The sequence below is a fragment of the Ricinus communis genome, chromosome 5 (genome assembly GCF_019578655.1).
Source record: "Ricinus communis isolate WT05 ecotype wild-type chromosome 5, ASM1957865v1, whole genome shotgun sequence".
Classification (NCBI taxonomy): Eukaryota; Viridiplantae; Streptophyta; class Magnoliopsida; order Malpighiales; family Euphorbiaceae; genus Ricinus; species Ricinus communis.
This window is the reverse complement of record NC_063260.1, coordinates 16910831-16926825: the sequence shown is the minus strand read 5'-3', so window position 1 is coordinate 16926825 and position 15995 is coordinate 16910831. Positions and strand designations below refer to the sequence as shown.

At 30.8% G+C, this 15995-nt stretch overlaps 2 protein-coding genes across 2 annotated transcripts; one reads left to right on the top strand and one right to left on the bottom strand.

Annotated features, from left to right (window-relative positions):
* The first annotated feature begins 5500 nt into the window (after positions 1 to 5500).
* Positions 5501 to 7596, top strand: LOC8261187. Its single transcript, XM_002516688.4, has 4 exons — positions 5501 to 5799; positions 6610 to 6664; positions 6743 to 6926; positions 7313 to 7596. Exons 1-4 carry the CDS (start codon positions 5557 to 5559, stop codon positions 7353 to 7355), a joined length of 525 nt encoding a protein of 174 aa, XP_002516734.1. The 5' UTR covers positions 5501 to 5556; the 3' UTR covers positions 7356 to 7596.
* On the bottom strand, positions 7537 to 13884 carry LOC8261188 (plastidic glucose transporter 4). Its single transcript, XM_048374149.1, has 14 exons — positions 13586 to 13884; positions 13198 to 13500; positions 12962 to 13082; positions 12771 to 12838; positions 12370 to 12502; positions 12191 to 12290; positions 11996 to 12108; positions 10311 to 10404; positions 10047 to 10203; positions 9430 to 9576; positions 9276 to 9349; positions 8726 to 8814; positions 8503 to 8617; positions 7537 to 8061 (listed from the first exon to the last, which is right to left on the bottom strand). The coding sequence occupies exons 2-14, from the start codon at positions 13466 to 13468 to the stop codon at positions 7879 to 7881; spliced, it is 1665 nt and encodes a 554-aa protein (XP_048230106.1). The 5' UTR covers positions 13469 to 13500; positions 13586 to 13884; the 3' UTR covers positions 7537 to 7878.
* Positions 13885 to 15995: the final 2111 nt, after the last annotated feature.

Here is a 15995-nt window from a genome sequence, read left to right as displayed (position 1 = left end):
ATTTTAGAGTTTGTTGAGAAATATTATGTGATTAATTATTGCGTCGAGCATTAGAAAAATTATATGAGGTTTGTTTGTCGAAATAATAAATTGTCGGACTGTCTGCCAATAATTGTGATTTGTCATGTGTGGCAGAGTCGGGAAAAATAATGAAGTCTTGGTGACACAACTCTCGTTAAATAAATTGTTGGAAATTTAAAGTGTTTTCTCGCAGGCCCTGGACCCATTATACTAGGGGTAAACGTCCATGTTTAGAGGAGGTTCTGCCGAATTTTCGATAGAATTTACTTGAGTCGAAATTTTTAGACAGTTAATTCTAGGAGTCTAGGCCTAGGGTTATTTATCAAATGTTTTACTCTTTCTGATTGAATTATTCTCGTGATTAGATAAATCCGTCAGTCCGGCTTGCTCCACCCGAGGCATCGGAGTAGAGCTAGGAGGTTGTCTGAATTATGAGTTAAAGTCATATATCTGTTGACATGTGTCATGCTAAGATTTTACGTAATAGTTCCTATTAAATGATTTAGTATTTTAATTATTTATTCAATTACTATCCATATATGTATCATTTTCTGCATCAATGCTATTGTGAATGTATGTTGACTCGGGATGAGACGACAGGAGAACATGCCACCTGATGGGTTGCATCAGGACTGTGTGCGCACCGGTATAAATCTAAGATAGATAGTAAAAAGTAAATTTAAAAAGGTAAATTTAGGACTTGCCCTGGTCAAGTTTAACTTTCTGGGCTGAGTAGAGTGAGTTTGTCGGAATAAAGGTCCGTCGTCGACCATTGCTCTCTGGGCACCGGCTTTATTAGAAATTTACCATACTAGATTTAAGGATCCTGATCGAGCTTCGCTCTTTGGGCGCCTGTTCTGTTGGAACGAGAGAGCCGAAAAGCTAAGGCTGATTAGTAATTGGGATTAGGGTTCTACTGAGGTACTCCGTCCCGTAGTATGTAAAATTCATTTTATAAGAAGCATGGCATGACATGTGTTTTTGCATGACTTAATATTTTATTTTAAACTAAACAAATATGTTATTGAAGTGTTTGTATTTGTTTTTTAGGTATATGATTTTAACTTACTCTCGAGACTGACAGTCTCATTTTCACTGTTTTTCAAGTGTTGTTAGCTTTTCTGCAGTTCTTTTCATCTAGCAGTCCAATTCCTTCATCTTCGAGTTTAAAGTAACTAACGTTTTGGTATGTCTGACTTTTAAAATTCTAGAACCTCCGCAGTAGAAATTTCAGATTTATCATTTTATAATTTTATGTAAATTCAGATCTTGCCTATTTATATTGGCAGACTAAATTTAAAATGTAGTATCTGATGGCCAAAGTTTAATTATAGAAAAGTGCCAATGGACAGAGTCCAGATTGCATTTTGTTTGAGTTAGTGAATGGTCAGGTTTACTACGGGATTTGGTAGCCTTAAGCCTACCCATTCCCTAGTGCCGGTCACGGGCCACAGATCGGATCGTGACAGTTATGATGCTAAGACACCTTATACAGTCTGAGATATCTTCTCTCTAAGTAGCCTGCAAAATTTATCAGGCTTCCGTCAGCCTCTCACTTGCTTTCTTAGGTACAAATGGACCTCTTATACACTTTTAGAAGGGAGGCTATGTCACCCTACAACCACAAGCTTTAATACAAAGCATTTGAAAACCTAAAGAGATTTTCTCTCTTGAAAGCAATATATATAAATGAGTAGAATTTATGGATCAGATGCAATTTTAATGCAGGGACAATTGATTTTGAAAGATCATAAATGCAAACACTCAAGAATAGAAGATGAAGATGAAGCGTGATAAGACTTTTTGGTTCTTGAGAGTTTTGAAGAGTAAATGTTATTCTTCCTTATCGATTTGATATGTGAAGCCTTTATTTATAGAGTAACAAAAAAACTAGTTGCTAAAAATATTTCTTAAAAAGTTTAGATACACGCATAAAGAAACCTTTTTAAAATTTTCTTTAGAGAACTTTTACAACTGCTCATTTAGACATTTGACACATTTTATAGCTTTCAATAAACAGTCAGTAGAAAGCTGTCAGAAAAAGCCTGTCACTGTGGCAGACAGCTAAAGTTGATAGTGTGTGGTTGCTTCTACTTCACCTAATATAAATTTTCTATTTAAATACATGTGAGGAATATGTAAGTATGTGGAAAATGATGTGTCACGCTAGATAACAAATAGATAACTTAAAGGTATCAAATGGATGTCTGATCTAAAATAGATATCTAAAAATGTGATATCAAGGGAATAAGAATTTTTGCTTTCTATATCATTTTGAGAAAATCAAATTAAATCTTTTCATGATTTAAAATCAGAAGAATATTTGAAATTTTATGGTATGCAAGAAATTCATTTTGAAAAATTTACTTGATCCATTTAATAAGATATCTAAATACACATTTTTCTAAATGGAGATTGTTGACACATAGACTTCTATTTGGAGCGTCTGTTATTATCTTTGAATAAGGTAGATGTCTGATGGAACTTTCTACCTTGTCAGTCATCTTATTAGATTCACTTTGTCACTATTAGAAATCTATATACATAATATAAAAATTTGTAAAGTTTTGTTATCATCAAAATCTAGATATTTTAATATGTAAATTGGCTAGAGATATTATATTGAATATTTTTAGCATGTTCAAATACTTAATTAAATAAATAAAATAGTTTAGACCAAAATAGAAAAAATAAAAAAGTTAAAATATCAAATTTATTATTTTCTACTAAATAATAATGTATTTTAAGTATCTTAAAATTTTAAAATAATAACAGAATGCAACTCAGAAAATGTTCAACAACAAAAGATATGTTTACTAAAATATGGTACATTAAGTATCTGTAAAATATTTGTAACTAATTTTTACTTTGCGTAAAAAAATCCATTTTGTTCCTCGTATACCTCTCTCTTCTCCTGTTTTTCTCTCTTCTCATCGTCATTTCTTTCTCTTATTTTCTCTTTTCGTCGGGCCACCTTGCTTCCCAAACTCCAACTATAAGGTTTTTCCAACATTGCTAGCTCCTTTTCACCTTTTGTTTTACAGAAAACAATATAGATCTGGCAAATTAATGACATAAAGATCTGCACCTTATTTAGTCATGATAACACTTGACGTCGCCGTTTGACCGGAAAACCAACAAAGAAGATGAAAAAGGTATATAAAATATAACTAGATATTTATGAAAACACCATTATATACTTTTAGAAAGAAAGTGTATTTTTATACTTATTTTTAAAATATAGATAATCTATAAAATTTTCTCTATTTGTTTAGATTCAAGATATTACATGCATATGGGTATATATGATATAATTCATTAGAATTAATTACCTTAATAAATATATAAGGCTGAATATATCTATTGGCACCTTAACTTGCATGAAAAACCTAACATCGCTTTAAAATTTTAGAGAAACCTTTCAACCATCTAAACTTGTATATTTGATTACTTTTAAACCCCTCGATGCTGACGTAAAGGCCTATTCTATTCACTGTGTGTTGACTATGTCAACAAAATTGCCATTAACTATTATACTTGGTCCTTATGACTTTCATAAAACACCTTTTGACCCTTCATAAATTCTTTATATTTTGCAAACTATCTGTTTTAACCATTCAAAAAAAATTTAATATAATTTTATAAAATACTTGTTTGAAGCTTCTAAATTTTTTAAATACATATTTTTAGATTTATAAAGGTCAATAATGTGTTTTAATAATGATATTGAAATTATTAAATTTTTTTTTTCTTTTTATGCTTGCAAAATTTAAAAAGAAAACAAGATGGAAAACTTAAATGCTTTATTTATATTTTTATTTTCATAATCAGAATTTTCTTTATTGATATATGACCCTTAAGATTTTTATTAATTCTAGTTATATACGATAAATCTAAAAAATTAATATATTTTTAAGATTTTAGAGAAATTAAAAAATATTTTATAAAAATTATAAAATATTAAAAAATTTGGAGGAACTAAAAAGATATTTATAAAAATTATGAAATATTTAAAAAATATAGGGCCAAAAATAACTTTTTAAAAAATCATAAAATATAAAAAAAATTTAAAAAGAAAAATAAATATTTTATTAAAATTATATAAACTAAATATAATATTTAACATCAATTTGCTGATATATTTTATATATGCACGTCCACCTTACTATAAAACACGTTCAAAAATAGTCCGAGTATATAAATTTATGTGTATAGAGGTTTAAATTTTTTTTGTACAAATTGAGATGTGTTTGGCTAATTAGCATTAATTACGGCTTGACCATTGGGCTGGGCCAATCATATGATAAAACAATGCCAACTCCGATTTCGGTTAAAATGTGTACTAGTTTTGGAAATGGAGCCTTATATCCTCCACCTCGGGCTATATTTTTATTAAAAAGATATTTGTACTGTAATATAAATATTTATAAAATAATTTTAGCTTGGCGTATTTTTTTTATTTACTAAGAGTAAATACGATTTATATTATGTTTATATTATATATATCTGTCTAAATAAATTAATGAATATGGTGTTCATTAATAAACTAATGAATATTATGCTTATAAATGATGAATATTTATTATATCAATTACAACATTGTTTCAATATGCATAACAAAAATAATAAATCTAACTTTCATAAAGAATCAACATCATTTTCATCTTAAACAAATATTTCATGGTGATTTGAGAAATATATATAATGTTTTAACTACTGAATTGACAATAATAAATTCATGAACATGTAAATCTTAAATGATGAACATCACTCACTAAAATAATGAATATTTAAAAATTGAATGAATACAAAATGAATATAGTTACTATAAACAATAAATATTATCCAATAAATGATGAATATTGATGTCTATTATAAAATTATAATACTTTGGTTATAGAATTATCATTTCGATGAAATACTTAAATTGTCAAATATGCAAAAAAATTAGTTTCATTCACTAGTAATATAAATTTTAGCTTCCTTTACTAATCATATAAAATTTTAGTTTTATTCACTAATAATATAAAATTTTAGAATATAAAGAATTTTTAAAAATTATATTATATTAATCTTTAATAGATAATTTATTTTATGACTTACGAGAAGTATATCGATTTTTAATTCTTCAAAGTAGAAAAAAAATATTTCACTATAAAGTTTTGAGATATAAAATTTTGTTAACATGTGTTACTATATTTTGATATATGTATTATTTTTCAAATTTAAATGTATGTATAAAAAATTTAAAAAAGATTAAAAATACTTAATTTATTATTATTCATAACATTATAAAATATTATAAAATATTAAAATTTTATTTAATTTTATTTATAAATTTAATCTATATTATTATTTAAATTTAAAATAATTATGAAAATCAAGATAAAAATTAATTTTTATAAATATAAAAATATTTATTTAATATATAATTTTAAATTATGTAATATTAATTTTTATTATAATCTCAAATTTGAAAAAGAAAAACTCAAGTAGCGGTCTCCTGCTCGTGTCGCTGCTTCCGGCCCACAGTGCATGGTGGACCGGGGTGGAGGCATAAATTGCCTTGAAAACGCATCGTTTGATTGTAGAATTGCCTGTGACACAGAGCATCTTCTTGGCGACAAAACAAGGAGAAGAAGATTAATGAGTAAAGAAGGTGAAGAAGAAGTAAAAGGAGAAGATGAGAGAAGAGAAGCGGCAATATCATACACACCATATTTGCAGCCTGGTCTTAAGCACTCGCGTATATCGCAAGATCAGCTTTTCAAGCTCCAAGTATGATCGACTACACCACCCTCCTCTCATTTATATATCAGTTTTCTTTTAGATGTTTCTTAATTGTATAAAATCCATATTTTTAATCTAATCTGTTTTTCCAATTGGGTATCATCTTTTTTGTTTTTTTTTGTGAAACATTATGGAAAAAAAGAAAAGGGTAATAATAATCCATTTCTTATATGAGAACTGTGAAATTGCCAAGTTTTAACAAATGGGTTCTGTTTATTAATAGGTAAAGAATTTTTGGCAGTCCTGATGAATAGTGTATATATATCTAAAGTTTAGGCTTTCTTTTTTCTCTGTCCCTAATGTTGTAAGATCGTAATTTTTTTTAGGGGGTAATAGAATGTAAAGAAACAAAATTTGGGTGGAATAATGTACTCGGATCTTTGAATAATGGACTCAAGGCATTAGGTGAAATAAAGATTAATGAATTGCAAGTTTTCAACTAAGACATTCTAAACTTGAGGATTTAAATTCAGAATTGGTATTTATGTTTTTAATTAGTTAGGCTATCTTTATAGCATATATATGTCAACCAATTCTGGGAACTTTTTTAGACTTGAGGATTCTATAATATCTATACAAGCATTTCTTGGACTGCTATCATGGAGTAGGACTTCTAAGTTTTGACATTCTAAATGGTGGAAGTTAATGTTTATTAGTGCTTACTTCAGCAGTTCTCTTTGTATCAACTTCCAAGACTTTCTCCTCTGCAATAGATATATATATGGAATTCTTTCAAGATCTTTTTTTATATGGAATTCTTTTAAGATCTTTTCTTTCTTTTCTTTTCTTTTTATGTAGGAGCTGCACAAGAGACGCTTAAAGATAAAATCGAAGATTCATAATAATTTAGAAGGTACCTTTCTCAATTAGTTTTTACATTTATCAGATGGGATAATCTGTTATGTAACTGATGTCTTTGTATGAATTTCAGATAAAAATTGTAGATCCCATGGAAAACACCTCAAACATAGTGATGGTAAAGATCCAGGTAGAAGCATTGAAGGCTCAACTGTCACCAACTTGAAAAACCAGCACGACAGTACCAATGTCTCTTCACAGCAAGACAATGTAGCGGCAGATCATGCACCGAAGAAGCGCCAGAAATTATATTGGGGGTATGTTTTGCCTTTAGCCACTGCGTACTGATTTTCTTGCATGCAGAGAGAATCATATATGCTTACAAGTATGCATTCCTCGGAGGTGGAATCCTTAGTAGTAAACTTAGGTGACATGCTTGTAGGAGACAGGCAGGACAGTTTAGTGCTTAAGAATTTGGAAACAGCCTTTTCTCACTTATTCATTACATTATCCCTGTAGGATAAAAACTGAACCATGAATTTGCAATGTACTTTTGTTATTCTTTTCAGAAGTTTAGTTCATTTTCTTTATCACTACAAAGCAAAAATAGTGCAATGCTCTTCACAAATGAATGTTTGTTGCTGCAACTAATTCTCAGATTCTACATTTCTTAATGGTTATCTTATGTCTTGTTTTTGCTTAGGCTTGACACAAAGGAAAGGTGGGAGAGGAAAGCTAACATGTAGATGTAACCATGCATGCGAGAATTCTGCTTTCTGGACCTCCAAAATTCGCTCTTGGGGTTAACAATAGGCCAAAAGTCTCCATGTCCGATTCTGCCAACTTCTGCCTTTTATAGCATGTAGCATTTGCATATGATCTGTGTCATATTGTGGCCATAAATTTTAGCTTGAAGCCAGACAACAATTTGATGTTGGCAAAGCTGTTTTATTAAGTGCAAAAATCACACAGCCAAAATTGACTGCATGAACAATCAGGATATTTACCATTCAGCTCCTATGGCCTCATTTAGCACTGCCCCAACTCCGATTTCCAAGATTACACAACAGACAGTTCAGAAAAAGCTGGTTACAACTGATTTAACATTTGGCCCTAAAATGGGGCACAGGAAGCAGCCTAGTAATGTCTTGAGTAGTGCGGACATCCGAGAAAGAAAATGTGCCATCTCCTTTTAAGGTCAATGGAGAGCTGCAGCAGAATTATTACCTTACGCACTTTCGACAGACACTCGAATCAAATTGCAGGGAATCAAATTGCAGGGTTAAGAGCGCGCTCTATTTCCTCCAAGGATCGTCCCTTTGTTTCCACAACATTACCCGCTATGTACAAGACGGCGAGAAGACAGATGGCTGAGAATCCCAAATACACAGTGCTGATCCCAAACTTGTTTACGACGCTCAAGAAATAGAGACCAATGAAGAAATTGGAGATCTGTTGCCACACAAAAAAAAAAAAAATCTAAGTCATTATAAAGCATTTGAAAACTTGTACCAATTTTTGGGGCAAGGACTGTGAATATGGATATGCACTGAGACATAGAAATTCGTGCAAGCCTACACAACCCCCTGTGGAACAGATTATCTCCTATCATACCAGAGCCAAAACATGAACATTATGGACTCCAGTACAAAAGTACATTTGCAAATGCACAAATCTAGAGCCAGCAGGGAAGTGATGATCTGATTTACAGTCACCATCTTTTATAATCCAGTTAATTGCTTTATTTGATAAAAGTAATGTTCTGTTCTCTCTTGAGAAACTAAATGCTAAGGTCAGCCATGAGAAGCAAAAAGAAATCTTAAACCATCAATACTTGGTTATAATATTACCACTTGTAAAATAGTAGGAAAACTTGTCTTGCTCGTGACTTACCCAATGCATGCCCAAGGATAAAGCAACTGCTTTCGCTCTGATTCTGGAGGCAAATATCTCTGGCAGAAGAAGAGCAGGCACGGGACCAGCACCAAGTGAAAATGATAAGACATAGCTGTTTTATGATTATAGCCATTCAGATTTCATAAGCCAAAGGCAGATAACAATTGAAAACACCAAAAGAAGTATTCCAACAGCCCAGGAAGAAATATTGGTAAGTTACCAAACAGTCCCAAGAACAGCAAGGGTGCCAGAATAGGGTGCAAGGACCTTCCAAGTAAAGGACAAGGAAAGCAGCAACATTGAAACAGCCTTCACAAGCAAAGCACACAAAATGGATATGTATCAGACACATGAAAATCCTATAAATATGAAGAGCTTTTGCATGTGAAACCCTTTAATCTGAAGATGCTTACAAACTGAAAAAGAAATATGATATACTTGTAATTAGTTGGTATATATCATGTTACCAGGCATTATACCTAGAAAACTGGAAGAGGAAAAGAATACTAGCACTGCATTCTAACAAATTTAAAATGCCTAATTAACCATTGAGGGAAACAAATCAGACTTGGCATCCTTGCTTAAATTCAGAATTTAAGATAAAAACCATCCTTTTTAATCAGAAAAAAAAAAAAAGAACTTGTGTAGTCAAAATGTGACTGAATAATGTGCTTTAAAGGACTTTAAGCTAAATTCGTTGATTAAAGAAAATATTCAATACACAATTGAATTAACTGTTTAAGCATAGTTTTATCCTAAAGTAGTCATACCATTCCACAAAAGCTTGTAATTAGAAGACTTTTCCTCCCTTGTTTGTCCATTAAAGACGATGCAATAGTTGTGCCTAGAAGAAGCCAGACATGTTAGAACATGATAAGAAATGAGTCATTGCTAGATTTCAGAAAAGAAGGGAAAGACAATTACCAAAGACATTTGATGCCCCAACAAGAGCACTTGCTGCGACATCAGATGCAATTCCAACACTGCGGAACACTGCAGTTGAATAATACACCACAGCATTTATTCCAGCCATCTGCTGGAAAAAGAAAAGTGCCACACCAACACTTACAACTGCATCACAGCAAATCAGTCAGGGAAAAAATATTCATCAACTATCATATATAGGACTCATTAGTTACAAGAACAGCATAATAAGAAAGGGATTGCATGAGCCAGTCAATTAAACTCCTAAGAACTTGAGTTTTTAAAGTAAGAATGCAGTTGACTGTTCCAACTATCAATTCACAATCTGAAACCACTGATTTCTAGAACCAGGTTAATGACTAGACAAATAAAATTTGCATACCATCTCTATTGATGAGGTTCATTAGCAATATTTTTACTAATGTGCCAATAACTATGTAAATACAGCTGTGAGTCGATGAGTATGTTCACAAATATTTGAGCTATAGGAGATTTCATAGTGGAACATCCAGCTTTTCTTGTGCAATTGTCCAAAATGGTCCAATTTCAATAACCTAAGATCTATAATTTTTTTCATCTGACAACAAGAAGCATCATCCCATGATCTCTACAAGTACCTTTCCAATAGCGGCTGCTAAATAGATCAAGCCACCCTGCCTCTGGCTCTGCAGAACCACCTTGACCGGCAGATGATAGTTCTAGCATAACCTCGGCAACTCTATCTTTTCCATAAAGCGTCTTTATGGACTTCTCTGCTTCAGCAATTTTTCCTTGCTGCAAGACAATGTGCTTGGTCAATAACTCTCTGCTTGTAGATAGTTAGATGTATATATAGTTAATGAAACACATATTAAATTATTTAAAGGCTCCAATGAGGCAACCTGAAAAAGCCATCGGGGGCTTTCTGGTGAAAATGCCATTCCCAGTGCCAATAGAATAGCAGGGACAGCTGCAATACAAAACATGGTTCTCCACCTAACAGGCAGCATATGGAACAGATAATAAGTAAAGCGAAAATGATCCATGAAAGAACACTTAACTTGTTATCTGTTATTTTAAATGCAATTTATTTGCTTGGATCAATACATGATTCATGCCTAAAACAACGCAAGAGAATAATTAAAATTTACAGCATAACTCACCACCAATCAATTTCATTGGTTAATGTAAACAAAGCATACATTCTTGTGACTTGACAACTTGGCTTATGCATAAAGTCCAAGCAAAAAATCTCCGTGAATCATCAAAGAGGTACATTTAAAGCTAAAGTTCTATATCCAACAAAAAATCTTATCTGGAATTATAAGGTTACTAAAGTCTTTTAAGATTTTTCTTTTTCAAGTCAAGCAAATAAATAATGATTCTTCAGTTATTTCCAATGCTATGCACTAGAAAAATAAATTAAACTGAAAATACTATCAAATGAACTTCAATAAAAACTAATTCCATATCCAATATTCTCTTACATAAAGCCTGAGCCACTAAGTGACACTGGGCACTCCAGAGCTACCTCAGAATTTAATAAAAGCATATAACAGTCTAACATAAAATAAACCGTTTATAATTGCTAATCTCAATATTAAGATCCCAAATTCATGTATTCCATCCAAATAAAGATGGCATACACATAGTTCTCTGTATTCTTCCTTTACTTCAGCTCACAGCTGCAACATGAGCACTGACATAATCTAAACATCCTTGATGCCATTCAATTCTTGCCCCACCATATGGCAGAAGGCCAATACAATAGTAAGAGATAATCACCGTATGAACAGAAATAATTACATTTAGCCTCGTAAGCTTAAAAATGCACTTTGTCTCATGAAGGATATGAGAGTTTACCTAGAATCTCCAACCATATTGAAACTGAAATCTGCATAAGGGCAGACCTCATCAATTCAAAGAACCACAAAAAGGTATTTTATTCTTTTGCTATTTCCAAAGCCATGTCCGGAAGCATCCTGCTTGCTGATGCTCATATAGGATTTAACATTCGGAAGTACAACCATTGTTTGACAAAGAAACAATGTTCAATACATTTAAGCCATTTAGAATTTGTTTTTCTTAAAACTTCAATATCTCGACTATTTCCTACATTTAAGAAAGCAATATTTCATGCTAAAAACTCCAAGCTTCTCAATAGGTTCTCTACCATGTCAAAAAGTCATGCCAAACTTAGAATTTATAATTTCATGTTCACTCAGTGAGCACCACTAAGAAAAAGAAATGTCATGCAAATAAGGTCAACAAGAGCATATTTGACCTAACAACTTAGCATCAGTCTAATATTGTGCTACTACTTCGTTCATTTGCAGCAAGAATTTATTCAGAACATTGCTAAACTTGCAAGCCTATTGAAAAAATTTTGGTACATGCAAATCATGCATATGAAGTCAAGAATACTATATGTTATTTCACCTTTTCTAGCATGGGTCACTTTAGATTTTGGGAACAGCATTATAAACGATGTTGAAATCAGCATTGCAAAGAGCCATCAATGCATCATGATGATTTAATATAGAAATTGAGTGGGAAACCAACACAAGAAAATGCAAGCTACACATACCATATGGGGTTTCCTGCTAATGGTAATCCAGCCACCAAAGCCAGAAGAATTCCAATACAAATGAAAAGTTGGTTTACAGACCCCAGTGCACCACGGATTTCAGTTGGTGAGATCTGGCCAATCAAGAAACACAGAGATTAACCCTTGCAAAATTATCGACAGTCGCAATGACCTCAAATTTGGATGAATTTCAACCTCAGATATGTAAAGAGGCACAATGGCAGAGGATATGCCAATTCCAATACCAGCAAGTAGACGGCCAATTATCATAGTCTGCACATTTTGTGCTGTAGTACTGGAAGTATTTAAGAAAATGTAATATTAGGTGTAGGAATGCATATTAAAGGACCACAACTCAATGAGAAAGGCCTTACGTAAGGAATGCTCCAATTATTAGAGGAATTGCATCTAATTGAAAAGTTCTTGTTCTGCCAAACTTGTCTGCTAAGGCTCCCCCAGTAAATGAACCAACAGTGGCACCAGCAAGTAGCGTGCTAACAATCCATCCTGCTTAATGTTACAATATGGAAAACCATAAGCTATGTAGTACTGATGATTGAACCAGGAAAAGAAAAAGAAAACCATGATATCTGATCATGTAAGTAGTTGCTTGCCAGAATTCAATTCTTTCAACTTTAGAAACACCTAAGCTTTTTCAAAGAAATAAAATCATATAAAATTAACATAATTTTGCAAGAAGTCAAAATTCTCAGAGATGATTTATTCTAAACAAGGCCTAAAAGAGCAAATGCATCAGAAGGCAACTTCAACATGCCTTGTAAGACAGTGTTTTCAGCTACCCCAAGATCCTTAGCAAGATACTCAAGTGCGCCATTCACCACCCTAAAAAGCAACGACAACAAAGCTCACTCTTTAATTCAAGTGAAAAAAAACAATGTAAAACATATAATCATGATCGCTTAACTAAAAACACATATCACAATTGTATATAGAAAGATAACTTACGCCAAATGATAACCAAACAAAATAGCTCCCAAACAAGCAACACCCACAAATGGCAAAACAGTTCCGGTAGACTTTCTTTGGGGTGGATTAATAATAGGAGTAGCTTCTTCAATATCTCCATCTACAATTCAAATTCAAATTCAAATTCAAATGCCACGTCTAAGCATCATTTTCTTTTACATACAAACAATTAAAAAACAACAATCATAGATCAATTAAACTACTAACTAACTAACCGGAAGCCATAGCCTTAACCGGAAACCGAGAGCGAGAAAAAGCGGTTCGGACCAGTTCAGTCCCCATGGAAACCGAATCAACAGCACCCAATCCGCAGCAACTGATCCGGTTACTATCCCTACTACTAGTAGTCATGCAAAGATTCTTCTTAAAATCAGATAGTGATGTAAATGAAGTATGATTAGAGTTCCTAATCCTCCGGTTAAGTGGCTGAAAGTGAAAACCAGTGCCTAAGCCACCTTTAATTGCATACATTGATGATGCTTGCATTTGCTTCCTTTGACTTTTGAAAATTCAATGAACTGAAAAGTAAAACCAAATTATAAATAAAAAAATTGAATGTACTGATGATTAAAACGAAACCGTTTGATCTGTGATTATACGTACCTGATAGAGACTTTGGAAAATCCGTTGAGATAGAGAGAGAGGAGAGACAGTTCGTTTACTAAGTGCTTACCAAACAATGGAACAAAAGTTGGTGGCGAGTTCAACTCTTTTCTTTTTATTTTTTAATAATGGTTTTGATAATTTAACCAACGAAAATAAAAATAAAAGGAAATAAGAAAGAGATGATTACGTAGATTTAGGATTTTGGATGAGATTTTGGGTTGCGTTATTCAGGAGCTGTCGCAGGTGGGGAGTGCACGTGGGCCGCACCCACCGCTCTCTCTTCATTCTCTGTTTCTTCTGCTTCCACCACCTCATTATACTCAACTTTCTGCCCTCTTTATTCTTTTTCTCTAAAAAAAGTGTTGAGAATAAATCTTATCCATTTTTATTAAATTTATTTTAAGAATCTGTTTGTTAACTACATTCTATTAGTCATTTTTATCCATACATAAAAATTAAATTTAATAATTTTTAATATTTAATATTATTATAATATTCTAAAATAATAATAAAATAAAATTTTTAAATATCATTTTTAATTTTAATTATTTTAAATTCGATAGTATAATAATATAAAGTTATTTTAAAATTATTGATTAATTCTTTAATATTATATAAATTAATATTATAAATATAATAATATTGCTTTTCCTAAAATTAAAAATTATTATATAAAAATTAACTTATTACTGGATACAATCTAAGAAAAAATATTACTTTTAAATTAAAATTGTTATTAAAAAATTAATATAATATAATATTAAAACATACTCAATATGTTATTTGTTATTATTATAACTTATTAATTAATAAAATAATAAATAAATTATAAAATTATACACAAAAATAGATTTTATATTAAAAATAAATATATTTATCAAAAATATAACTTTAAGCATTAAAATATAAAAATACCATATACAAATCGAGATGTTTTATATTCAATTGAAACTATATAATTTTTTTATTATTTATAACTAGTATTGTCATTTAAAATAATTAAGAAAATGACATTATCAAATTTCTTATAGAAACATAGTTACAATTAGTTATTTTTTTCCCTTTCAATAATAATAATCTTTCATAGTTTAATTTATTTTACAATTACTATGATATTATTATAAATAATTTTCTTCTTTATGTATTTTTTATTTAACTTTTTCTCCAATTTATATTAATTTTTTACAATGTAGTTGTATATTTTAATTTTAATTTTAATTTATCTTGAAACTTGATTTCTAATGCTAAAATAATTATATATATTTATGCACTTTTATATTCGCAAAGAATTTAACTATAATTTTTAGTATTTTAAATTTAATATTTATGATATTAACTTTCTTTTATTTAAAGTATATATAAATAATGATGTTCTACTTTTTTCTCTTAATACATTCTTTCTTTAAGACAATTGGCTAAAAAATAATTAATTTCACTTTTAAACATCTTATATGGTAATCTTATATTTTATGGACAATATTATAAATATTACATTAAAATACTTATAATATGGTGTCTACTTTTACACACGCTAGAGTGGGCGGCGGTTTTGGCGCACATTCAAATGTCTTTAGTAACTACTACACTAAAAGAGTTTTCAATCTAATCGGGAACATGCTAACTAGTCATAAAGACTAGTGCGGAGATGAGAGTAGAATCCGGGTGATCGGAACACTTTTACTAATGAGTGATGCTTCTTGATTCTATAAGGAACTGTACATCACAAATCCAAAAATGAATCTGGAAGCCAACTTCCTTATTTGTGTATATCTATCTTTAATTTTAGTATTTAATGGGCTATTCCTTATAAATGCAGTATAATATTTCTACACATCAAACACGACAGTATGTGAGGTCTACCTAAATCTAGCATTTTTATTAAAGCCCAATCCAATATTCAAAGTTATTAACCTAATTTACAAGTTAATTATGTACAAGGCCTACCTTAGTCTAGCCTAATTATATGTTATATTTTAATAATCAAATTTGTTAAGCCTAATTAATTACTTTTAAGGAGAGGCCTAATTGAATGACCCTAAATCTAATGTGGCCCAATTTTAACCTAACTAAGTATGACAAAGTCCACTAAGTCTATATGGATTTTAGATTAAAGTCTAATTACCATCTTAATTAAGCTAATAGACTATAGTTTTCATGCTAGGTTTAGTTTTTAGGCCTAAGTCTATATGCCCCATTTTAGTTAATTAATCATGTTTTCCTTATTTAAACATACAGTAAACAAACAAAAATAAGCAAAAGATAAAATACATAAAGTAAATATAGCTATTACAACTCACCTACAACTAAAAGAAGGAAAAGAAAAACACCTAAACCTAAGTACATAACATAAATAATTTGACAAATACATAAAAAATCCATAAATGGCCGAAATTTAGAGTTTTGGGGT